The sequence below is a fragment of the Prionailurus viverrinus genome, chromosome E1 (genome assembly GCF_022837055.1).
Source record: "Prionailurus viverrinus isolate Anna chromosome E1, UM_Priviv_1.0, whole genome shotgun sequence".
NCBI classification, from domain to species: Eukaryota; Metazoa; Chordata; class Mammalia; order Carnivora; family Felidae; genus Prionailurus; species Prionailurus viverrinus.
In genome coordinates, this window is record NC_062574.1 from 3,084,237 (window position 1) to 3,109,842 (window position 25,606).

The 25,606-nt window shown below is 56.3% G+C and overlaps 2 protein-coding genes across 12 annotated transcripts; both read left to right on the top strand.

The window, feature by feature from the left end:
• The first annotated feature begins 75 nt into the window (after window positions 1-75).
• On the top strand, window positions 76-12,092 carry ARHGEF15 (Rho guanine nucleotide exchange factor 15). 10 transcript variants are annotated; one of them, XM_047833739.1, is made up of 19 exons: window positions 80-180; window positions 687-720; window positions 898-1,101; window positions 1,975-2,630; window positions 3,164-3,499; window positions 3,763-3,817; window positions 5,040-5,098; window positions 5,215-5,426; window positions 5,538-5,698; window positions 5,879-6,031; window positions 6,132-6,261; window positions 7,545-7,619; window positions 7,732-7,824; window positions 7,906-8,066; window positions 8,173-8,325; window positions 8,481-8,563; window positions 8,674-8,778; window positions 10,184-10,365; window positions 11,050-12,092. In XM_047833739.1, the coding sequence occupies exons 4-18, from the start codon at window positions 2,024-2,026 to the stop codon at window positions 10,333-10,335; spliced, it is 2,535 nt and encodes an 844-aa protein (XP_047689695.1). In that variant the 5' UTR covers window positions 80-180; window positions 687-720; window positions 898-1,101; window positions 1,975-2,023; the 3' UTR covers window positions 10,336-10,365; window positions 11,050-12,092. The 10 variants fall into 10 exon arrangements, with proteins under 10 accessions (XP_047689690.1, XP_047689691.1, XP_047689695.1 ...); XM_047833738.1 differs by having other exon boundaries at window positions 11,053-12,092; XM_047833741.1 differs by having other exon boundaries at window positions 10,184-10,336.
• Window positions 12,093-19,732: 7,640 nt separating this feature from the next.
• On the top strand, window positions 19,733-25,347 carry ODF4 (outer dense fiber of sperm tails 4). 2 transcript variants are annotated; one of them, XM_047832891.1, is made up of 4 exons: window positions 19,733-20,365; window positions 23,296-23,469; window positions 23,709-23,843; window positions 24,790-25,347. In XM_047832891.1, the coding sequence occupies exons 1-4, from the start codon at window positions 19,954-19,956 to the stop codon at window positions 24,921-24,923; spliced, it is 855 nt and encodes a 284-aa protein (XP_047688847.1). In that variant the 5' UTR covers window positions 19,733-19,953; the 3' UTR covers window positions 24,924-25,347. The 2 variants fall into 2 exon arrangements, with proteins under 2 accessions (XP_047688847.1, XP_047688846.1); XM_047832890.1 differs by lacking the exon at window positions 24,790-25,347 and adding an exon at window positions 24,043-24,251.
• Window positions 25,348-25,606: the final 259 nt, after the last annotated feature.

Sequence of the window (25,606 nt, forward strand, 5' to 3'; positions counted from 1 at the left end):
CTGACACAATGGCCGGGTGGGGCCAAGGAACTGGCTTCCTCTGTGGAGATCTCAATCTGGGCCCTCAGTTCCCGCCCCAGAAACACAGGAACAGGCATTCGGAGACCTGGCCCCACACTCCTCGCTCCAAGGGGTAGGCAGGACAGGCTGAAAATAGAAACAGCTTCCAGAAAGATAAAGGTAAGTTCAGGGAGGGGGGCACTACAGGGAGCGGGAAGCCTGGGTGGGGGTCCCGTGGTGTGGCATAAAGACTGGCTCACACCCAGAGGGACGGGTTAGAAGCTTAAGGGACAGGCTCTCGTGTGTGGTGTGGGAGAGATAGACACGTCCTGGAGGGACACACACACCATCCCTCAGCTGATACAGAGGTGTCCAGATGCCCGTGCCCGGTGCCCTCCCACCGGCCCGGCCCTGTGCCAATGCCAGCCCATCCTTCATCCTCACCCCAGGGCCCCGTCAGCCCCCAGTCCACGCAGCCACGCAGCCACAACCAGACCCTGTGCATACAGAACAGCCCGCTCTCCCACGCCGGCGTTTCAGCCTTTTTCCGGGACCCTTGGGATCCTGGGTCCATCACATCTTCCAGAACCCTAGTGTGCGCATGTGGAGTGCGGTGTGGTTTGGGGAGGGGGGGTGTCCGGTTGGGAGGAGGATCCGATTCCTGTTTCCTGCCCCTACTCACTCAGCCCTGGGAGGTGACAGAGTGGAGAGGACTGAAGGGTGAGTGCGTGGGGCCTGGTACCTGGGTCCCTGTGAGAGAGGCCTGAGTGGGGGGGCGGGAAAGGAAGTAAACGCAGGTACCTTTGGCGGGGAGTGGGGGGGGGAGGGATCCCTGAAGGGGGGCAAGGCTGGGGAGGAGCCCGCCAGCTGGTGAGGCCACTGCCTGGGTCACCTAAGGAGCTTCCTGCCAGAACACAGAGGCCATTGAGCTGCAAGATTCACAGCCTCCGGCCCCCAGCCCCCACCCGGCATCCTTTCTCCAGAACCTAATCCGGGGCCTGGAGGGGTCTGACTCTCCGGCCGCCTCCTGTGCGGAGTTTGGGGCCACCGCCCTGACCCTGCCGCCTTCTCAGGATTGCAGCCGCCTGCCCGCAGGAGGAGGTGAAGCCCAGGTTTCGGCGTCCTGGCCCCACTGGTCCTCACCTTCAGTCCGGTCTCCCGACCACCCACCAGGCATCCTGGCAGGACCCAGGCTCCCACTGGGGCCTCTCTGACCAGATGCGGGGCGGGGGCGGGCAGGGATGAGGACGGGGCAGGAGAGACCGTGCCCGGGGCCCCCTGGTCTCTTGGGGTCAGAGGCTCCAGGAATCTTGAGGGCAGGAAAAGGAGACTAAAAATAATCCGGAAAGGGAGAGTCCGGAGAGAGGAACTGGGAAATGGGGGGCGGAGGGCCCGCTGGAGCAGGGAAATAGTGATGCATCCCTCGCTTCCCCGGGCCCGGGCGGCGCGCCTGCGCACACGCGTCCGCTCCCACCCCGCCTCTCCGCCTGCATCGCGCCGCGGCCTGCGCTCGCCCCCCGCCTGGCCGCACGGAGCGTGCGTTCTCAACACCTCTCGCGCGCTGGCGTACGCACGCACGCACGCACGCACGCACAGCTCTGCAGCGGGACACGTCTGGCCATAGGAAAAGCGCGATGTACCGGGGTCCCCAAGCTGGGTCTCCAGCTGGCCGCCCCCGCGCCGGCCTCACTGCCCCCTGTGGCCCGACTGTGGCAGCAGAAGCCAAAAGACAGAGAGAAATGGAGGCTGGGAGGCTGGGAGGGGTGAGAGGTGAGGAGAGGAAGACAGTGGAGATGAGAAAGAAGCAGAGGGAGGGCACTAGCCTTTCCCCCTCCCGCGCCCCCCCCACCCTGAAATCATGTCCCCATTTGCTTGCAAACAGTTTCTGCTGGGAGGCCTCCGTCTACCCATGGCGGGGGAAGGGGGTGGTGGGGTGGGGTGGGCATTAAGGGTCTCTTCCTCCCTCTTCCTCAGGGGATGACTCCAGAAGAGTATCCCACTCCTTTGAAGAGCCCAGAGGAAGATGTCAGCCCAGTCTCTTCCTGCAGCAACACCCCCTACCCAGAAGCCCCCTCGGATCATCCGCCCCCGTCCTCCTTCTCGCCCCAGGGCTGCCCAGTCCCCAGGGCCCCACCACAACGGCTCTTCTCCACGAGAAGCTCCCCTCACCTCCAATGATGCGCCAACCCCGATGTGCACCCCCATCCCCTGGGAGCCCCCAGCCTCGGCCCTCAAGCCCCCTGCCCTTCTGCCCCCCTCGGCTTCTAAAGCCAGCCTCGACTCCCAGACTTCCCCAGACTCGCCTTCCAGCACCCCCAGTCCAGTGTCCAGGCGCTCCGTCACCCCAGAGCCCGCTCCCCGGTCTCCAGTTCCCCCACCCAAGCCTTCCGGGTCCCCCCACACTCTGCCCCTGCTCCCCAGGGCTGAGGTCCTGGCCCAGGGTGGCTCTGCCTCGGCCCCAGGCACTGTGCGGAGATTGGCTGGCAGGTTTGAATGGGGGGCTGAAGGCAAGGTCCAGGCTGGGGATGCCCTGGAGCCGGGTGCCCATGGGGCAGTGGATGTGAATGGCGAGAGAGAGGTTCCACAGGGCAACCTTGCTGGGAGCGGGTCACAGGAGAATGGGGCTCCGGGTAAGTGCATCGTGGAGCCCTGTGTGGGCTTCTTTGTTTTTAGTGCTTTAAGACTGGGTCCTTTCAGGGGCTATATATATATATATTTTTTCACATTTTTTAAAGATATATTTATTTTTGAGAGACAGAGAGAGCCCAGGGCGGGTGGGGGTGGGACAGAGAGAGAGGGAGGGACACACAGAATCCTAAGCAGGCTCCAGGCTCCGAGCTGTCAGCACAGAGCCTGACACGGGGCTTGAACTCACAAACTGCAAGATCATGACGTGAGCTGAAGTCGGTCAGACTCTTAACTGACTGAGTCACTCAGGCACCCCCAGGGGCTACATTTTTAAAAATGGATTTCATGTTGGGAAAAATCTGATTTCCATGTTTTTTGGGGGGGGTTGAAGAGAGTCAGGGTGGGGAAGATAAAGATGCCTGGGGCTGGACCACCTTGTCCTACTGCTTGGTAGGTTAGGGGGAGGGAGGAGGCCCAGGCAAGGTGGGGCCAGGCCCCAAGGGCCTTCTCCTTAGGGCACTCCTGTCTCCCCCAGATGCTGTCCTGGCCTGCCCTCCCTGTTGCCCCTGTGTCTGCCACATAGGCCGGCCTGGCCTGGAGCTCCGATGGGTACCTGTGGGGGGCTATGAGGATGGCCCCAGGGCTTTCTGCCGGGCCTCCCCACTGAGGACCTCCCGCTCCCGCCCCAGCCCTCCAAGCCTCAGTCTCCCCCCAGTGGTCCTTACGTCCTACCGCTCCACTGCCGAACGCAAACTCTTGCCACCCCTGAAAGCCCCCAAACCAGCGTGGGTCAGGCCAGACATCACTGCTTCTGGGGACCCCCCGCAGCCAGATCTCCATTTGCCCTCGGAAGACGGAGGAATCCCGACAGGTACAGAGTCCGGGTGAGCGGGTCTCTGGGCGGGGAAGGGAAGGGCTGGAGGTGGATCTTTGTAAAAGCCAAAAAACTACCACCCACAATCCGCCCTGGACTCTTTGTTCTCCACCAGCTGCTGCTCTGGGGCTGACTGGAGTTGTAGTTTTTATAGTGAGCGTCTCCCGCTGGCGGGTGGGAGTGCCGTGGGGGCTGGAGTCAGGAGTCCGGGGCTGGGGATCCTGGAGATTTGTTCTCTTGACTCTGGGCTCTCTCTCCAGGGGACAATCCTGATGAAGCCCGTCAGGACACTCCTCCAGCATCTATGGAGGGCAGGTACCAAATACCCGCACCCTTACCCCTACCCCAGCGCAGGCTAAGCTTCAGGCCCAGCGAAATCTCACCTTTGCACATGTGGGGGAAGGACGTCTAGGGCTCTGGAGACAAGCGGTTCTGTCCCTTACCAGCTGTGTGGCCTCAGACAAGTCACTTAACCTTTCTGGTCTCAGGGTCCTCATCTGTAGGTGGGGATAAGACACCAGCTACTTCACAGAGTTGTTGAGTGCGATATTGGTAAAGAGCCCCGCCCATAGCAATTGCTCTGGTTTACTTCCGGGACCTTGAGCCTCTATTGCAATATTGCAATGGTCTATAAATCTGTTTAGCACCAGGGACGCCTCTCCTGTGTTATGTGGGTTTGTTGATCGTCTTAATATTCACTTATTTTATTTTGAGAGAGAGACAGAGGCAGAGAAAGAGAAGGAGATAGAGAATCCCAAGCAGGCTCCGCGCTGTCAGCACAGAGCCCGATACAGGGCTCAAACCCACGAACCATGAAATCATGACCTGAGCTGAAATCAAGAGTCAGATACTTAACCGGCTGAGCCACCCAGGCACCCCTATTAATCATTTTAGATTCACCACCCCTATCAGAGCTAGTGAGTTCCCACTCACTTATTCAGCCCTTGCTGGTAGGAATTCTCCTAGGTGTTTAACTTGGTTGAATGCGGCAGAGCAGGGAGGTGCGATTCTGGGTTTGATCGTGCTGAATTTCACTGAGGCACAAATAGGACACGCCAGACAACCATCCGCAGCTGAGCGATCTGGAGCGCTCTGGAGAGAGAGGCTTGGAAGTGTGTGGTACCCAGTAGTTGAGATAGCAGGAATGGATGGGGCCTGCCCAGTACAGGGCCTCGTATACAACAGGCACATAAATAATTTTTACAAAATGTTTGTTTATTTTTCGAGAGAGAGAGAGAGCAGGGGAGGGGCAGAGAGAGAGGATCCCAAGCAGGCCCTGAGCTGTCAGCGCAGAGCCCGATGCGGGGCTTGAACCCACAAACCGGGAGATCAGGACCTGAGCCAAAGTCAGATGGTCCCCCGAATGGGCCACCCAGGAGCCCCGCATAAATAATTTTGTGTCTGTGGTTCCATCGGGGTCCCTGCACACTACCTGTGTGCAGATCGCACACTCCCTTACACTAGCATGTGAATAGCGCCCCCTGGGGGGGGTGTGATCGTGGTGGCTCTGGGGCAGTCCCTCCGTTTCTCTCCATAGGGACAAGGAGGGGCTGGAATTGCTGAAGGAACAGAACTGGGAGCTGCCCCTGCAGGACGGTGAGGGCCTCTGGGCCCGGGGTCCCCTCTGTCCCCCCCCATCACCCCCCCCATCAAGCAGTGGGGAAGGGTTCTGGGGCACTGGGCTTCCCTGATGTGCTGGGTCTGTACTCCAGAGCCCCTGTACCAGAACTATCGAGCGGCTGTTCTGTCAGAGGAGCTCTGGGGGGTCGGCGAGGACGGGTGTCCCTCTCCAACAAACCCCGGCGAAGCTCCCACCTTCGCACGGCCCCCTGGACCTCGCAACACGCTGTGGCAGGAGCTGCCGGCTGTGCGGGCCAGCGGCCTCCTGGACACCCTCAGCCCCCAGGAGAGGCGCATGCAGGAGGTGGGCACGCCTGGGGTCCGGCAGGGCTGGCGGGGGGGGGAGGGTGGAACCTGGGTCCGGGACTGGCGGGGAGCCGGGCTTTCCGCCCACTGCCCTGCCCTTCCTCCTCAGAGCCTGTTCGAGGTGGTGACCTCCGAGGCCTCCTACCTGCGCTCCCTGCGGCTGCTAACGGACACCTTCGTGCTGAGCCAGGCTCTCCGGGACACGCTCACCCCCCGGGACCACCACACCCTCTTCTCCAACGTGCAGCGAGTCCAGGGAGTCAGCGAGCGGTCAGTGGGGTCCTGTCGGAACAGCAAGCGGGGCCTCTGGCCGCTGAGCACTCCCTTAGCTTTCTGCTTGTCCCAGGTCCTCCCTTCCAGGGGCCCAGATAGCGCCCAGCTCTTGCTCGGACTCCTGGGAGACCTGGCTGTGTGCCCCACCTCCATTGCGTGTTCCCCTGACTCCCTCAGGTTTCTAGGGACGCTGCTGTCCCGTGTGCGCTCTTCCCCCCACATCAGCGACCTGTGTGACGTGGTGCACGACCACGCCGTGGGCCCCTTCTCGGTGTACGTGGATTACGTGCGGAACCAGCAATACCAGGAGGAGACCTACAGCCGCCTTATGTGAGTGCACGTGGCGGGGGAGGGGAGGACGGCAGGGGAGCAGGGGCGGGGGCGGGGCCTCCAGGTGGACGCCCGCCATCCGCGGGGACCGCTTTCGCAGGGACACGAACGTGCGCTTCTCGGCCGAGCTGCGGCGCCTGCAAAGCCTCCCCAAGTGCGAGCGGCTGCCGCTGCCGTCCTTCCTGCTGCTGCCCTTTCAGCGAATCACCAGGCTCCGCATGCTGCTGCAGGTACCTGTGCCCCCCCCCCCGGGGGTGGGGGCGGGGGGGGGGGCCCTCGCGGGAGCACTCTCCCCCTCCCCCCCCCCAGCGGTGGGGGGGTGCCCTCCTGCCTCCTGCCCGGCTTCTCAACTCAGGACCCACCCAGCCTGGCTGGGGCCCACCAGCCGTCCCGGGAGCAGTCTGGGTGCCGCGAAGGAGCCCCTGGCTGGACGCGCGGGTTCGCCACTTAGCTCGGCCACTAGCTGGCCCAGTGGTCTTGGGCAGGTCCCCTCCTGTCCCGGGGTCTGGGGGGAACGTGAGGAGTGGCCTTTGAGGACTCCCGCCGCGTGCCTCCCCAGTGGGGGTGATAGCACTCCCAGCGAGGATGAGCTCTTTGGGGGTGAAAACAACCTTAGCTGGTCCGATGTTTGCGCGGGCACATCGGTAGACGCGCAGCGTATCTGTGGCATTAACATTCCACGCGGGCAGGACGCTGCGGGGAAAACGTGTCTAAAAAGGCGCCTTGGAGGAGCGATACCGGGGATGGGGGTTAGGTTGAGACACAGAAACGCTCTTCTGTTGCAAAGCAGAAACTTCTCCCTAAACCAGGTCACCTGCTGTGGGTGACCCGGTGAGAGGCCCCATCTAGGGTATCAGCCTCTTCCTATCGTATTCAGCTTTCTATATCCCCGGTGTAGACAGTGCCATAATCATAATACTAATCGCAATAGCTAGACGGCTGTCGAGCGCTCTGTCCTAGGCATGGTTTTAAGTGTTGTCCACCTATTTCACATTACCGGCCACTGTAGGTGGGAAGTGTTACTGACCCCACTTTATGGACGAGGAAACTGAGGCACCGCGAGGTGACATAACTTGCCCCAGGTCATACAGAGAATAACTGAGAGCGGCAAAATGGACGCCCGGGCGCTCTTAACCACTTGGCTGCATTGTTTGCGCTAAGAGCTAACGATGAAAATAGTAGCTGTCTTCTTTTGTGTTTACTGCGGGCCAAGGAGTACTTTTCGTAGATTTACTTTGTTGAATCATTACAGCAGTGCTTCTGGTCTGCTGGGTGGGTATTGTTGTCCCCATTTGACAGATGGGGAGACTGAGGCCCAGAGAGGTAACATGACGGGCTCAGGGTAATGCAGATGGGGAGTGGTGAGGTCTGTCTGCCTCCCTGAGGTTGGTTCCCCAGCCCGGTGAACCCAGAACAGTTTGTCAAGCTACGTAGGGTCCTCTGAACAGCAGCCCCTCTGAATCCCAGGGCGGCAGAGCGGGGCGCCCAGTCCCTCTTACCTCCTTGTCCCCAGAATATCCTGCGCCAGACAGAGGAGGGGTCCAGCCGCCAGGAGAATGCCCAGAAAGCCCTGGGTGCCGTCAGCAAGGTGGGCAGGAGGGATGCTGTGGGGGGGTGGGAATAGGGGGTCGGGAGGCAGGCGACCAGGTGGTTGGGGCGGAAGGAAGGAGGGGTGGGTGACATGGCTCCCCCGACCCCAGATCATTGAGCGGTGCAGTGCAGAGGTGGGGCGCATGAAGCAGACAGAGGAGCTGATCCGGCTCACCCAGAGGCTGCGCTTTCACAAAGTCAAGGTGAGCCCCTGCCCAGGCCCCCCCACCCCCGCCCCCCTGCAGTGCGGCAACAAGCCAGAACCTCCCCCTGCTCCCCCACAGGCCCTGCCCCTGGTGTCCTGGTCCAGGCGCCTGGAGTTGCAAGGGGAGCTGACCGAGTTAGGGTGCCGGAGGGGGGGTGTGCTCTTTACCTCGCGCCCCCGCTTCACCCCCCTCTGCCTGCTACTCTTCAGCGACCTGCTGCTCATCACTCAGCCCAAGAGGTGGGTCCCAGGGAGGGAGGGAGCCCAGGCTGGGGTAGGGAGGCGGGGAGCTGGGGGTCCAGCCAGATCCCCCATTCTCCCTCTGAACTGCCTCTTCCCTGGGCAGTGGGCAGCGGCTGCAGGTTCTGGACTATGCCCACCGCTCCCTGGTCCAGGCCCAGCAGGTTCCGGACCCATCTGGACCCCCTACGTTCCGCCTCTCCCTTCTCAGCAACCACCAGGGCCGCCCCACCCACCGGCTACTCCAAGCCTCCTCCCTGTGAGTCGTGTCGCCTTCAGAAAACACCCTGGGACCCTCACTTGGATTCTCAGGCCCCGCCACCCTCTTCCTCAGTCTCTCTCCTCCACGGCCCTTGTCTGTCCCTCAGAAGGACCTCCTGGTTCAAACGTGACCCCTCCCTATGTCCCCACCAGATCAGACATGCAGCGCTGGCTGGGAGCCTTTCCTACCCCCGGCCCCCTTCCCTGTTCCCCGGACACCGTCTATGAGGACTGTGGTGAGTGTCCTCTGGGAGACGAGGGAAGCAAAAGTGAGGCTAAGAGGGGAGGATGGGGGAAAAGCTACAAAGGGCCTTGATCCCACTGTGTGTCACCCACCCCCAAGCAGACTGTTCCCAGGAACTGTGTTCAGAGTCTTCTGCACCGGCCAGGACTGAGGCACGGAGTCTGGAGTCCAGGGCTCTGCCCAGGCACCTGCACAAGAGCCCTGAAGGTGAGAGATTCTTTTATTTATTCATTCGGTGAATTAAAAAAAAAAAAAGTTTATTGATTTATTTAGAGAGAAAGGGGAGAAGGAAGGGCAGAAAGAGAGAGAATCCTGATGTGGGGCTCAAACCCACAAACTGATAGATCATGACTCCAGCTGAGGTCAAGAGTTGGACACTTAACCCACTGAGCCACCCAGGCGCCCCCTGTAGGAATTACTTTAAAAAAATAAAGTAGATGATACAGTGTCTGAGGGTTATAAGTGTTGTGGGAAAACACATGTAGAACAGAGTCAGGGTCAGGCGGTCCCAGGGTTGGATAGGATTACAATTTTTTTTAATGTTTATTTATTTATTATGTTTATTTTTGAGAGAGAGAGTGAGAGAGAAAAAGAGAAAAATAGCGAGTGGGGGAGGGGCAAAAAGAGAGGGAGACACAGAATCTGAAGCAGGCTCCAGGCTCTGAGCTGACCACACAGAGCCCAATGCGGGGCTCGAACTCATGAACCATGTGTGAGATCGTGACCTGAGCCAAAGTTGGATGCTTAACCAACTGAGACACCCAGGTGCCCCAGGATTACAATTTAACATAGGTCAACGGGGTGCTGGCGCTCTCTCTCTCTCTCTCTCTCTCTCTCTCAAAATAAATAAATAAGCTTAAAAAAATAAAAATAGGAGAGCCTGGGTGGCTCAGTCGGTTGAGCGTCCGACTTTGGCTCAGGTCACGATCTCACAGTTCATGAGTTCAAGCCCCGGGTCTGGCTCTGTGCTGATAGCTCGGAGCCTGGAGCTTGCTTGGGATTCTATGTCTCCCTCTGTCTCTGCCCCTCCCCTGCTCGTGCTCTGCCTCTCTGTCTCTCTCAAAAATAAATGAACATTTAAAAAATTTAAAAATAAATAGGAGGTCGAGGTGCCCCTCCACAAGGAGGCACCGTGTGAGCAGTGACTTGACAGAGGTGAAGAACTTAGTTGGGCGCATGGTGTCTGGGAAAAGAGTGTCCCAGACCAAGGCAGGAGTCGGTGCAAAGGCCCTGTGGCCAGAGTGTTTGAAGAATCGTAAGGAGGCCAGCCAGCGTGGTAGACGGAGTGAAAAAAGGCCAGAGAAACAGATGAGGTCACGGAAGTAAGGGGGACCAGACCGCACGGGTCCGGTAAGAACTCCAGCTCTCCCTTGCTTGAGATGAGCAGCACTGATGAGAGATGAGCAGGGCTGGACAGGAATGACACACATCTTCTGTTGCTGCTGCTGTCTCCACCTCTAATGAAATGGCCTTTCTACTGTCGCTCCAGGCTTCTCCACTCATCCCCACATTCACCGTGACCCTCAGGCATCAGACCCCGTCGGACCTCCTTTTCCTTCCTGTCCCGTCCACTGCCCTGGCTCCACTTGGGCCCCTGTCTCTCTTTTCCCAGGCTGGCTAAAGGGCTTTCCTGGGGCCTTCCCTGCCCAGCTGGTGTGTGAAGTCACAGGGGAACACGAAAGGAGGAAGCACCTTCGCCAGCACCAGAGACTCCTCGAGGCCGTTGGGCCCTCTTCAGGCCCCCCCAGCGCTCCCCCACCCTAAGGCAGGCAGGGCGGCAGCGGTGGTGCACAGGTTGGGACAGCTGGCGCTTGGCACGGGGAGGGCAAAGCCCACCCATCCATTGGATTCGCTGTCAGTGGGAACGCTACCTCTATTGGCAACCAGTAGGGACCGAGCTTCAGGAGAGAGCAGCCAACGAACACGCTCGAGTGAGCGGCCAATGGAGAAAAAGGCTTAGTGCAGAGCAGCCAATGGGTGCTGAGCTGGCTGAGCCCCTGGCCAATGAGTATCCCTGCTACGCTCACAGCCCAGGAAGACTAAGCTAGGTCAATAAAGCTTTAAAAAGGGCTGCGCTGGAGATAAAGTCTTAGAATAAAATAGCCAGTGGCGATAAGCAGGGAGCCATCCGGTCACGCAAGATGGCGGTCTGGGCCCAAGAGACCGGTAGTGACCCTGCCTCGTTCTCCAGCCACGACTGTCCTGCCCTTTGAGTCTGGGAAGCTTTGGATTCCACTCCTGGGGTGCCTCCTGTGCCCTCTCAAGCCACTTCCTCTCTTCTAGAAGAATCCAGAGTGTGTGACTCAGAAAATGTGTGTGTGTGCGCGTCCGTGCATGTCTCTGGATGTATCAGGGAAGGTGATTCTGCTGAACATCATGGTGTGTGTGTGTGTGTGCGGTCTTGCCCCCCCCCCCCCCCCCCGACCAAGTGCCCCATGCCTTCCCTCACCCCCTGTTTTTCCTATTATTCTCTCCAAGAAGACAGGAGGTCTGAGCTCCAGATGAGATGTGCTGGGTGTGGCTTGGCAGCCAGAAGCCAGAGTTGGGGGTGAGAGGCCTGGGCGCTGGGCCAGGGTCCATGGCAGCCTGGTAGCAGACGAAGATGGCCAGTGGCTGCGGCCTGAAGCCCCCTGAAGCTTCCTTGCCCCAAACTTGGCCTCCAACCCAACCGTATCCAGTCACGCAGCCCCGGCTTCGGGCTTCAGACCGGCTCTGGGTTTGGGTGAAGAGACTGGAGCTGTGGATCGCGGGCCCTCCCGTGGGCCTCCTGGCCTTTCCCGCCGTCGTCCTGGCCCTGTCACAGAAACACTGGGCCAACCAGTGGGGAGAGGACAAAGAGCCAGTGTAACCCCCTCCGGAGCATCTCCTTCCAGAGGAGAAACGGCCCTGCAGGATGCCACAAGGACGTGAGGGATGGGGCCAGGGCAGAGCAGACAGTTGCTGGTGAGGGTGGGGGGTGGGGGTGGGGTTCCCAGGCCTGGCATCAGGCCTCCCCTGAACTAGACCATCACTCTGTCCCTTCTGCTCATGCGTGGCAACCGGCCCAGGACAGCAACCGCCACGCCAGCCACAGGAGGTGGAAGGACTCTGGGAGACTCGGAGGGAGAAAGGGACTGCATTTGGCCGTCTGGGTTTGCACAGTGCCCGGCGAATGAGAAACCCTCAGTAAACGTTGGTGGACCTGCATGGAGGGGACCGTGTGCCTAAAGTTTCCCAAACGTGGCTTTGTAAGGGGGTAGGGCTGCTTGGAAAGAGATCCTTTGAGAGCCGGGGTCGGTTCTGCTGGGCCCGGGGCTTGGAGACCAGGAGCATGGCCTGAGGGTGTTGGCCCCCACTCGTAGTTCCCCGGGGGATCTAGGCAGTGGCGGGGAAGGGTCTACAGCTGGAGCAGAGCGCTGTTGCGGGTTGGGGAAGAGGACAGGGCGGGCCAGGTATGGCTGGGACTCCAGCAGGGGATGAAGACATAGGGAGAAAGGCCAAAAGGGCAGCCAGTCAGCAATAAATGTCCTTTACTGACCAGCCAAGCATCTCTGTTCAATTCAATTCAATTCCGTTCAATACAGTACCTATTTGTGGAGCGCCTTCTCTGCATCAGGCACTGTTCTAGGACACAGGGGTACAGAGAGGAAAAAGACTAAGGCTCCTCAAGGAGCCTACATTCTGGGTTGAGGGAGAACGAATGCCAAGTAAACAAATTAATAAGTAAGGGAGCAGTGAGTGCTGTGAAGAAAATACAGGAAGGGGCTGGAGTTCAGAATGATTGTGTGTGTGTGTGTGTGTGTGTGTGTATGTGTGTGTGGCTTTGGGGAAGAGCCTAGAGGAGGTGATGTTTGAGCTGAGGTCCAAATGACAAGAAGAAAGCAACTCTGGTAAGATCTGGGCAAAGAGCATTCTGGGGTTGCGATAGGGGGACTGAGGTTCCAGGAAGAGGAGGTTAGTGGTCATGGGAGGGGGCCGGTGCACACGCTCCTTGAAGTTTCCTGGTGGGGGAGCCCCTCCCCACTACGCTCCCCTCTTCCTCTGAGATACTGAGATAGACACGCAGAGGCAAACAGCCACACACGCACTCTGTGTACATTCCCTCCAGGCTCCTCACCGCCCCCCGCCCCATTCCTGCTCTAAGGAAGCCTCCCTTCACCAGTTCAGAAGTTCTGATGCTGGGATAACGGGGAAACGGAGAGCAGACAAGTGTTGTTCTGGAGACATGCAGACACACAAAATGCAACCACACGTTCCAAAGGAGACTGAAAAGACAGGCAAGAGGGCTGTTACCCTTCTGTTACCTTAGGGGCCCCTTTCCATTCTGGGGTGACCCCAGTGTGTCTGTGCAGTCCTGAGGGGTCTGCCCTCTGCGGGCCTGTGGGAGAGGGCAGAGGGCCACGACGCCCGGCCGTAATGGGAGCGGTTGGTGGATGCGGGGAGTGAGGACCGCGGTAAACTTGGAGAAAATGGATGGGAGGGGCGCCTGGGGGGCTCAGTCGGTTGAGTGTCCAACTTTGGCTCAGGTCATGATCTCACGGTTTGTGGGTTCCAGCCCCGTGTCGGGCTCTGTGCTGACAGCTGGGAGCCTTGAGCCTGCTTTGGATTCTGTGTCTCCCTCTCTCTGCCCCTCCCCCGTGCACACTCCGTGTCTCTCTCTCTGGTTGCGTCCTGCAACTTCCTTGTAGGTGCAATAGGAGGCTCCAGGGGAGAAGGAGGCTCTCAGGGCTGCCAGGGTTGCCATTCCAGTCATGGTGGTGTGGGTAGCAGGTACGAATGTCCCAGGTGATGATAGGCTCGCCGACCCACGTGGGGAGTCCTGGGGCTGCCATTACCCCCATTCCTTCGCATTCTGTCATGCTGGGGGGATTTAGGAAACAGATGTTGTCAGAGGCTCCGGAAAGGTGCAGGTGGGGGAGCTGGGCCGCCCCGGGAATCTCTCTGAGTCAGTAAGTCCTTTCTCCACCACCAACCTTGCTCCTCGTGTTCGTGGTCTCCACGTTTGGGGAGTCGATGCCAATGAAGATAGGACAGGGCACCTGCCTCTCTTTGGGCTGGCCCTTTTATGGCCTCTGGGTCAACATCGTCGTGGTGGAGGGGGATGCAATCGTGACCACAAGCAAGAGGTGGACGAGAGGAGCTGGCCCCTTCTCCTCACATGCTGCTCACTGGCTCTCTCCCCTCTCCTGGCCCCACTGAGCCCTCCAGCCCACTTCTACCTGAGATCCTTTCCAGAGCCCTTCAGCCGGGCTCTCTGTCCATCCTTGAGAGCTAGTCTCTTTCCCCTCCTTCCTTGCTCGCTGGGCTCGCCTCCTCTCTTCAGGGACAGGGATAAGTGCTGGTTCCTGCTCTCTGGGTTGGCCAGTTCACCAGACGGGCACCCCATCCGGTGCAGGAGTAGGGTATCCGCTCCTCCGCCTGCCTGGCGAACCCCAGACCTTGCTCCGCAGCACGCCCAGTCCGAACTGCGGACTCGCCACCCAGCGGCCCCAGAGAGCCACGGGCCAGGGGTAGAGGGGTGCAGAGGGGCAGAACTCGCCCTGCGCCCGCGCCGGGACGGCTGGCACCCTCGGGGGCGTGGCCGGGTTCTCCCTGGGCTCTGCGCTCAGGGATTGGCCCCGTCCCCAGTCCTGGCCCCGCCCCTCCGCGCCGGGCCCCGCCCCCTCTCGGCTCCACGCTCCGCCCCTCCGTGCCGGCACCGACACCTGCCGCGCGAGGAGGGCTTCCTGCCTTCGGTCCGTGACGCGTCCTGCGGCTGGTGCTCCGGCTCCGGGTTCGCTGTGCTCGCCTGTTGCGGGAGACAGGATGGGGGTGGCGCTCTCACACACCCCCCTCCCGCCGAGGAGCCCCTGAGGAGTTGAGGAGCAGGCAGAGGGCACGTGCGGGGCACCCGCTCCCCGGGCCCCCGGGCCCTCCCCACGCTCGCGCCCCTACCGTCTCTCCGTCTCCCGCGGTGGTTCTGGGCCCTGGCAGAAGCTTGGCATTTCAGCTCTTCCTTCATCACGATTGAGTTCTTGGGCATGAATGTCTGCCCCCACTCTTCAATCTTGTTTTTCTTCTAAGATTTTTAAGTAATCTCTGCATCCAAGGTGGGGCTCGAACCCACAACCCCAAGATCAAGGGTGGTCTGCTCCACTGACTGAGCCAGCCAGGTGCCCCTAACATAAATCTTGTTGGTGGGAATTATGCCACCCTCCCTCCCGAGAACACAGAAGTCACTTTTTTGCTATTTGTAAAATATGGTCTCCCCCCCCCTCTTTTTTAGGTATAATTTTTAAGGTATATATATATATATATATATATATATATATATATATATATATTTCCCATTTTTAAATTTTATTTATTTCAATTTTGATTCCATTATAGTTAACATACAGTGTTATATTAATTTCACGTGTACAATATACTGATTCAACAATGTTTTATTTTGTTATTAAATTTTTTTTAATGCTTATTTTTGAGAGAGAGACAGAGACAGAGACAGAGCGTGAGCAGGGGAGGGGCAGAGAGACAGGGAGACACAGAATCGGGAGCAGGTTCCAGGCTCTAAGCTGTCAGCACAGAGCCCGATGCAGGGCTTGAACTCAGGAACCCTGAGATCATGACCTGAGCAGAAGTCAAAGGCTTCACGGACTGAGCCACCCAGGTGCCCCATGAGGGTGTATTTTAAAGGCACAATTTACATACAGGAAAATTTACCCTTTTTAGTGTAACGTTCTGAGGTTTTTGGCAAACATCTATAGTCACGTGACTACCACCATGATTGAGAAACAAAGGACTTGCATCGCCCCTCCTTCCTCAGATTCTCTGTGCCCCTTTGTGGTGAACCCCTTCCCAATTCCAGCCTCTGGCAACCCCGGATCTGTTTTCTGTCCCCTGGAATGTTGCCTTTTCTATAACGTCATATAATGGGACCATACAGTATGTAGCCTTCAAGTCTGGCTTCTTATGCTAAACTTAGTGTATTTGAGCTTCATCTATGTACTTCACTACTTTTCGTTGTGGACTAATATTTCAGTGCACAGATACATCAGACTTTGTCCATTCCCTAGTGAAGGGACGTTTGGCTTGTTTCTAGTTTTAAGTGATTACAGATAAAGCCATTATAAATATTCTTGTACGGGGTTTTGTGTGATAACTATCATTCTACTTGGGTGTACATGTAGGATTGGCCGTGCCGGGTCACACGGTAAGTGCACGTTTTAACTGTTTTAAAAACTGGCAGGGGCGCCTGGCTGGCCCAGTCGGTAGACAATGCAACTCTTGGGTCTTGGCTTGGGGTCATGAGTTCAAGCCCCACGTTGGGTGCTGACCCTACTGAAAACAAACAAAACAAAACAAAATAGAACTGGGGGCGCCGGGGTGGCTCAGTCGCTTAAGTGTCTGACTTTGGCTCAGGTCATGATCTCATGTTCGAGCCCCGCATTGGGCTCTGCGCTGATTATCTTGGAGCCTGCTTCGGATTCTCGCTCTCAAAAATAAACAAGCATTAAAACAAACAAAGAAACAGCTGGCAAACTGGGGGTGCCGGGCAGCACCATGTTACCATTATTTTTTTGACTGCTCGGCTTCCTTTCTTTTGGGGGGCTGTCGCTCCCCAAGTCCGTGTGGCTCTGGTGGGCTGTCGGTCCGGGCATCCGCCTTCCCACCTCCAGAGGTGGAGACGTGCCCCAGTCGAGGCCAGTCAGACTCTGAGATTCGGAATCCCGATCAGGAACGGGCAAGGGTGGGGGTGAGTGGGGTCACCTGAGGGGAAGCAGTGAGCAGAGGGGCCACGTTCCCTGGCTCCCGTTGAGACTCGCCTGGACGTTCAGCTTCCTCTCTGCGTCTGTGTTCACCCAGTATTGCCCCGAGGCATTCCTTCTTGCCCAGCTCAGCCAGTCTGGGTTCGTGCTCGCAACCGGAGAGCTCTCGCTGATACACCAGCAGCTGGTTGGCCAGGACTGCGATTCTGCCAGGCACCTTTGTGCCTCGAACCTTGTGGTCAAAAGGCAGCCCCTCTGAACAGATGCTGGGGCGGTTGTCTTGGGGGGAGGAGCCCCTTTAGGAGACAGAGAACAAAGTACCTCTTCCTCCTGCTCAATGCAGCCCCCTTGGAGGGGCATCGCTCATTGAGCAGAATGCAGACTGGACCTCAGTTCTCACCCACCCCTTCCGCTGTGCGCTCTTGTGCAGTGCTCACCCTCCCCAACTTTCTGCGGAGACCCTGCTGTCAGGTCCCCCACTCTTCCCTTCAGCTCTCTTCTCCTCGCCCCCTTCCAGTTTACCTCTTCTGAGTTTTTACTTGGACCACATCGAGGCTGATAACGGCTATGTTTACTTCTGTAGCCATAGTTAAGTCTTCCGTGCTTTGTCTGTCTGTTGAGTCTGAAAGTTGAAACTCTAACTAATAGTGTTTACCTTATATATTGTGACTTTATACATAGATTTCCCTGCAGGCCTATAATCACTAGGATTGAATTTCCTTTCTTAAACTATTTTTTAAGTTTATGTATTTATTTTGAGAGAGAGAGAGAGAGAGAGAGCATGAGTGGTAGAGGGGCAGAGAGACAGAATCCCAAGCAGGCTCCAAGCTATCAGTGCTGAGCCGGATCCGGGGCTCGATCCCATGAACCCCCAGTCCATGACCTGAGCCGAAATCACGAGTCTAATCAAGCCTAACTGACTGAGCCATCCAGGCTCCCCACTGTTAAGCTATTTTTTTTTTAATTTTTTTTTAACGTTTTATTTATTTTTGAGACAGAGACAGAGCATGAACGGGGGAGGGGCAGAGAGAGAGGGAGACACAGAATCGGAAGCAGGCTCCAGGCTCTGAGCCATCAGCCCAGAGCCCGATGCGGGGCTTGAACTCATGGACCTCGAGATCGTGACCTGAGCTGAAGTCGGCCGCTTAACCGACTGAGCCACCCAGGCGCCCCAGCTATTTTTAATTACCTTTTGAAAAACAGCATCTGATACATTCACAGGATTATATGACATATCTGTTGGTTATAAATTATTATAATATAATAAATGCCTGTGCACCGAGCACTGGAATGAATAACCTATTACTAATAACCTGTGTGCCTGGTGTAATCCTCTCTGCCCCATTTTCCTGCCTTTCCTGGGAAATTGTGTTTATCATTCTACTGATTTTCATTTTTTTTCCAAATTTTATTTATTTATTTTAAGTAACCTCTGTACCCAACGTGGGGCTTGAACTCACGACCCTGAGATCAAGCGTGGCACGCTCCTCTGATTGAGTCAGCCAGGCATCCCTCTGCTGATATTTATTTATATTTATTTATTTTTGAGAAAGAGCACAAGCAGAGGAGGGCCAGAGAGAGATGGAGACAGGATCCCAAGCAGGCTCCACGCTGACAGGCCGGGCTCGATCCCGTGAACCATGAGATCATGACCTGAGCCGAAATCAAGAGTCTGACGCTCAACTGACTGAGCCACCCAGGCGCCCCTGATTTTTACAACGTACCATGCCATCATAGTAGTGTGTATACTTAAACAACGTTGAGTTTAGTTGGGCTTGTTTAGGAACTCTCTAGAACTGGGATCGTATTTATAGCATAGACTTCTGGGAGTTACGTTTTTCAGGAAACATATTTCCAAGATTCTTCCATGTTGTTTTGTGTGGCCATTAGGATGAGAAGCTCTTAGAAACTCCAGGAGAACTAAATGAGACCCAAGGAAGGAAACAGAATCCTGAAATCACTAGTTCTGCTCAGCCTCCTGGACCCGGGTGCCTCCCGACCGCGGCCGACGGTTCTGAGCATGGCGCTTGTCCCCACCAGGGCCCGAGCTCTGTCCTCGCCAGTGGGATTGGAGTCTTAGGCAAGAGACCCCACAGGGCTCCCTGGCCCCGCCTGAAGATACAGCAAAAAGCCCGAGACCTCGAAGCGGGCCCTCACCGGACCATGCTGGACTGCCACGAACTTGGACTTCCAGCCTCTGAAAACGCGAGGGACACATTTCTGTTGTTTATAAGCTCCCCTGTCTGTGGCATTTTGTTACGGCAGCCGGACAAACTAAGAAACGGAGGAAGAGCCCTCACGGGATCTGAGTTCCTGATTCTGGCTGTACTTCCGGTCCTGCTGAGCACGTGACCTTGGGATTCACCATGAACTCCCCTTTTGCTTAGGCCTCTTTGGGTTCCTTCCATCATTTGTAGCCACTCACAGGCGCAAGGATGCCTTCCAAAAACCTGTGTGTTTTTTTTTTCCTTCTCCGTATCCTAGCGAGAGAGCACGAAGGATGAAAATGATAATGTAACTGTAACAACTATCACTTTCTGGAAACTGACTATGCAGCAATTAGTGCTCATTGTTTATTATCCCATTTGATACTGAAACGGAGTCTGCGAGGAGGGTTACTGTTCCTGTGTTACAGGTGAGTAAACTGAGGCACAAAGAAGCTGTTGGATGCATGCAGGTTCGCTGGCCCACGTTCCTCTCTCTGCCTTAAAGCCTGTGTTCTTAACCACGTGGATCACTACTGCCTCCTCAGAGTGAACCAACTCTGATGGGATTCAAACTCGCATCCCAAATCTGAAAGGCTTTTTCCTTGCCAGAGCTCCTGGGGGTCTGAGGTCTAGAAGCTGCTATGATCAGGCTGCCCCAGGTGATTCAGATTTATTTTCTCCTAGCTGAGAAAAATCTCAGACTGTGGGGCTCCTGACTGGCTCAGTGGGTGGGTGGGGCGTGAGGCTCTTGATCTTGGTGTTGTGGGTTCGAGCCCCACGTGGGGTGTAGAGATTCTTTTTAAAAAAATAAAAATAAAACCATAAAAAAAGAAAAGAAAAGAAAAATTTCAGCTCGTGTGACACTCCTTTACCCCCTCCTTATCCTATGTCCTCCCCTTCTGGTGCTGGGGGGAAATAAGGAAGGGAAGAAGATGCAGAGTGGAGGCGGGAGGGAGGTGAGGGGTTGGGGGGAGTAGTGAGATGGCCGGTCACACGTTTGGAAGACATTTCCAAAGAACTTAGGGAGGCTGCTTTTCTGAGGACCGACTCCCTCGCCTTCTCCCTGCTCCCTCTGTCAGCATTTTGGGGTGGGGTCAGGGCCGAGGACGTGGGAAGAGAAGAGGGGACCCTCAGAAACCGCAGCTCTTGGGGGGGTGGGGCCCGTGACCTTGGGCCCCTCCCCCACTTGACTGTCCCGCCCCCGGAATATTGGAAAGTTCCATGGCAGTTAGGGGCCCGGTCCTACTGAATAGGTTGTTTCTTTCCCAGACCCCAGGCCCTGTGGTGGCAAGGACTCTGCCTGCTACAAATATTTAAAGGATGAGGGGCCACTGAGCCCAGCAAGGGAAGGTGGAGATGGGGTGGAGGTTAGGAGGAGAGACAGGGAGTGCTCAAGATGGGGGCAGGGGCCTTTAGGGCTGGATTTCCCGGGCCGGTAGGAAAAAAGGATGAGCATCCAAACCCCGGCGAGGGAAGGGGGGGCTGGGAAGCAGGACGGGGCGGAGGGGAGCCTGGCGCAAGAAGAGAGCTGGCCGGCTGACCCCAGCGGTGACAGGCAGGTGCCCGGGGAGCACCCCTCAGAGCCCCGGAGACTCTCCGTGCTGCCCCTGTGGTGGAGGATGACGCACAGCTCCCGCTGGGTAGCGCGGGTGCTGGCCTCGGAGCTCAGCCTCGTCGCCTTCATCCTGCTGCTGGCCATGGTGTTCTCCAAGAAGTGGCTGTGCCTCTCCGGGAGCCGCGTCTACCAGCGCTGGCCCACCAACGTCAGCGCGAGAATCTACACGTCGGCTCGTCTCATGTCCATGGGGCTCCTGTACATCTGCAAATCCAAGAGCTGCTCCAGCTCCGAAAACGGGAAAGGTGAGACCCTCCGCGCCCCTGTCGCCGCCCCGGGGGAACCGGCCCGCCTCGGTCGCGCCGTCTGCGCCCTGTGGCCTCGTCCCCTCCTTCTGGTCGTCCCCAGTGCTGTTTCCCTGCAAGATGGCCTCACCGGCAGAGACCGCCGAGGATCGGTTTTCATTCTCCCGTCCGTCCCGGCCGGAGGCCTCTGCCTGACCCAAGGGAAGGTACCATTGCTCTGGAGGAGCTCAGAGCCCAGTCTGCGCCTGTGACAATGTTGCCGGGGGCACGACTCTCAGGGAATGTCAATCATTCAATCACACAACACACCCGTTGTATTGGGAGAAGAGCCTCCTTGGAGGTGGGGATTTCCTTCCTCTAGGCTTGCAAACCCCGAGCTTCAGGGGAGTCCCCAGAATGCTCTCTCCCAGGCCCGGGCCCCAGCCTCTTTTCTTCCCTTCTCCCTCAGGCCCTGCTTTTCTGGGCCAGCTCTGGGTTTCCGTGTCTGGTTTCCCTGCTCCTTCCTTCCCGGTGTCCTTGCAGCCTTTCTCTTCTAGTTCTTGTTCGTCTGACCTCCTCTCCCGGCGCTGGGCCTCCTTTCTCAGCTCTCGCGCAAAACCAGAGCGTTTTGTTTTGTTTTAACGTTTATTTATTTTTGAGACAGAGAGAGACAGAGCACGAACAGGGGAGGGGCAGAGAGAGAGGGAGACACAGAATCCGAAACAGGCTCCAGGCTCTGAGCCGGCAGCCCAGAGCCTGACACGGGGCTCGAACTCACGCGAGATCACTCGAGATCTCGCGAGATCGTGAACTCACCGACCGCGAGATCGTGACCTGGCTGAAGTCGGACGCTTAACCGACCGAGCCACCCAGGCGCCCCTGTTTTGTTTTTTTTTAATGTTCATTTATTTACTTTTGAGAGAGCGTGAACATGCAGGGGAGGGGCAGAGAGAGAGGGAGACGCAGAATCCCAAGCAGGCTCTACCCTGTTAGCGCAGAGCCTGACGTGGGGCCTGATCCCGCAAACTACGATCATGACCTGAGCTAAAGTCAAGAGTCAGATGCTCGACCTACTGAGCCACCAGGCACCCGTTAAATTATTTATTTATTTATTTATTTAGAGAGAGAGAGAGAGAGAGAGAGTGAGAGAGAAAGAGCGTGAACGGAGGGGAGGGGCAGAGAGAATCCCAAGCAGGCTCTGCAACGTCAGCACAGAGCCGGACCCGGGGCTCGATCTCGCGCACCGTGAGGTCATGACCTGACCTGAAATCAACAGTCCGCTGCCTAACCCACTGAGCCACCCAGGCGCCCCTATTTATTATTATGTGTTAAAGAGTTTATTTTTAAGTAATCTCCATGTCCAGTGTGGGGCCCGAACTCACAACCCCGGGATCAAGAGTTGCACACTCCACCGACTGAGCCAGCCGTTAAAAAAAAAAAAAACAACTGAACAAATTTTGAATAGTTTTTACGCAGCTGTACTCAGTCTTCATAAACAATTTTATATCTTCTAGATTAATTTAATTTAATTTATAGTGTTTTAAATATGTCTATAAAGATACAGTAAACGTTTCCATATTGTAATAGATGGGACATTGGGTCAGTCAGTTGAGTGTCCGACTTCGGGTCTGGTCATGATCTCACGGTTCATGGGTTCAGGCCTCACATAAGGCTCTGTGCTGACGGCTTGGAGCCTGCTTCGGATTCTCTGTCTCCCTTTCTCTGCCCCTCTCCCACCCGTGCTCTCTCCCTCACAAGTAAACATTAAAAAAATATATATGAATTAATAGATATATATCAAGTAAATGGATTGTCACCTTTTTACTTGACTTTTATTCTTCCATTCTTGGCAAAGTTTATTTCCAATGTCATATTTGTGAAAAAAGAAGCAACAAATTTGTTAATCATAAAGTTTTTTTTCCCCCCTGTGTTTAGTATGAATTCTTTGGTATAGATTTCCCAAAGTGGCTTGGCTGGATGAAAGAATGAAATATTTTAAGTTTTGGAGGGGGGGTTTATTTATTTATTTGCTTATTTATTTTGAGTGAGAGGGAGAGAGAGAGAGCTTGTGGGGAAGGGGTAGAGAGAGGGGGGAGACAGGGAGTCCCAAGCACGTTCCGTGCTGTCAGTGTGGAGCCTCCTGTGGGGCTTGAACTCACGTACTGGGAGATCATGACCTGAGCCGAAGTTGGACACCTAACCGACTGAGCCACCCAGGCCCTCCTCCCCAACCCACTTTTCTATTGAGTTATTCATTTTCGTATGGTTGGGATTTTCAAACAATCTCCATGTTAAGACTCCTTGCCGGGGCGCCTGGGTGGCTCAGTCGGTTGAGCGTCCGACTTCGGCTCAGGTCATGATCTCACGGTTCGTGGGTTCGAGCCCCGCATCGGGCTCTGTGCTGACAGCTCGGAGCCCGGAGCCTGCTTCGGATTCTGTGTCTCCCTCTCTCTCTCCGCCCCTCCCCCGCTCATACTGTCTGTCTCTCTCTCTCTCAAAAATAAATAAACATTAAGGGGCGCCTGGGTGGCGCAGTCGGTTGAGCGTCCGACTTCAGCCAGGTCACGATCTCGCGGTCCATGAGTTCGAGCCCCGCGTCAGGCTCTGGGCTGATGGCTCAGAGCCTGGAGCCTGTTTCCGATTCTGTGTCTCCCTCTCTCTCTGCCCCTCCCCCGTTCATGCTCTGTCTCTCTCTGTCCCAAAAGTAAATAAACGTTGAAAAAAAAAAATTAAAAAAAAATAAAATAAAAAATCATCTTAAAAAAAAAAAAATAAATAAACATTAAAAAAAAAAAGAACCCTTGCCTATTTAATAAGTGAAAGTCACATTTCATTGTTACCTCAAATGTGCATTTCTTCGATTATTAACTTTTTCTCGTAATTACTCATTTGATTATATATTTTTTTCTCTTGTGAATCCTGAGTTCGTCCTGTATTCTCATTTTCTCCAGATAGTTTTAAGCTGTGGGAAAATCACCCGGTCTTCGGGGTGGCCCGGATAACCTTCTGCCTGACCCTGGGGCTGGGCTTTGTCTTCACCGTCTGGTTGCACCTGCCGTATCTACCTGGTCTGAAGAGACCGCCCTTCTTTAGCTGGATCGGGACCATCCTGAGCTTCTTTGAAGGTACCCCTAGCTCTGGGAATGGAGCTCAGTTTCTCACAAGCCACATCTTCCCGGGCACTCCTCCCTCTTCCTTCCTTTGGTGGGGGTGGGGCGGGGGGGTGGGCGCTGAGAATGGAGTCCCCCCATTTCCCCCTTCCCTGGAGAGGTGGAGTTGGGTGGGGCTGCGCTAACTCAGCACAGAAGGGAGCATCCTTGGGGGATTCTTAGGTGAGAAGATCTCTTGGCTTCCTGTCTCCCAGTTACCTTTATCTTCTCCACCCTCCTGCTGTTCCCTATTAACCTCTGGATCTTTGAGTTGAAGAGGAATTTATCTGTCCCCATCGGCTGGAGCTATTTCATAGGCTGGCTGGTGTTTGTCCTGTATGTCACCTGCGGTGAGTGGCCTGGGGGCCCTGGGAAGGAGGTGGCTCAGGGCCGAGGGAGTGTGGAGGGAGGGAGGGGCTGGTAAGGCCCGGAGGTAGGGAGGTAGGTTCTTAGGATTCACGTCCCCTTGGGCCTCACCTCGCCTGGCCTGCCGCTTGCTTTCCTCCGTTCTCCACATTTCCTGTCCCCCATCCCTTTGTCCTTTGCCAGCGGCCCTCTGCCACTTCAACCACAAACACTTCTGGAGCGTGATTATGAACTGTCCCAGCCGGGCCGCGTCCTGCAGCAATGGTTCCAGCTCAGTACAGAACTTTCCGAGTGAGCCGGGGGTCTCACACGCCTCGGTCAAGCAGGAGGAAGCCCTGGGTCCGGAGGGAAAGAAGGCATCTCCGTAACCTTTTCCGAAATCCTGGCGCCAACTTCGGCCGCCTCTCGTCCGAATCCCTCTCCTCATCCTTTCTCGAAGCCCTGGGTAGGTTGGCTCTCCTCACCTCGAGGACTTAGAGAGGGAGGATTTTAGGTCAGCCTCGCACTCGCCCCCCTTGTTCCTGCCGGCTGACAGCGGGGCCGATGGGGAATAAATTGTCTCTTGCTTACCGTGTCTGGGAGTGGTTGAGACAAGACAACAGCTTGAAGAAGGCGAGGAAGGGAGAGAGAACAACTTCGTTTCCCGACTCTTCCTGCCTAGGAGCCTTTGGGCTCGTCCCGTTTCTCCCACAGCACACTTGTGCCCCGGTGAAAGGCGTCTCGAGAGCCACGCCTTTCTACACTTCGTCACCCGCATCCCAACATTTGCTAGGAGGCGGGGGGCGTGAGGAGGAGAGATCACTTATGACCAGTTGGTTTATAGGGAGTGAACGACTCAAGAGCAAACTGGCCACAAGGTGAGAGGCAGGTTACCTGGGCTGTGGCTGTACCCTGTGTGCTGGGCAGCCATCCCACCTCCTGTGTCCTCAGGTGACCAAGAGGTCCCAGCGCCCTGGGCCAGGGTACCACCGGCACCAACTCCAACTCCAATTCCACCCCGACCTCCGTCCACACCTTCTCCTCTGCCACTCCATCACCACCGCTCTCAACTCCACCAGTTCTGACACCCCTCTGGGCTGCTCCTGCTCTCCGACCAAGCTTTCTGTGTAACGGCAGGAATAAAACCGTGAGAGTCAGGCCCTACGACCGAGACACAGATTGCCCTTTTGGATTACGAACTTCGTCGAGCCTCACGAACACGTGCGGCACCTGCCTGGGGCAGCACCGGCAATGACCGCTGGGATTCAGACATCCCGCACGGAGAGGCTGGTCTCCCAGGAGAGCCGCTGTGGCCGATCTGTCGAATCCTTCCAGATGGAGCCGCCACGCCAGCCAGCTAGAGGAGAGAAGGCACAAAATCCGAGTGGGGTAGGTAGATGAAAGCTGTATGTCTTAGCGGGCCAAGCCGTCCGATACTGCTGTTTCCGCAGTTAAATGCTGCCAATTTCATAAGGTTCAACCTAATACGTCTGACTGGTTTCTATTTGATTTTTTTTGGCTCTTTTGAGATTCTTGTCCCTAACCATACCTGACGAGCGGTGTGCAGCTTCTTGGCTCCAGGCAAACAGTCTGAGCAAAGAGTATGTGGGCTTGAAATCTGGGCCGAGCAGCACCCCACAAATCCAGACTCATCGTCTCTCTTGTGCTTCTTCCCCCGGTAGCCAGGATTTATTGATTTGGTCATCCTTGGGGAAGAAACAACAAGCAAATGTAGGTCATGATCGGAGAAAGGGATTTGGTAATTTGA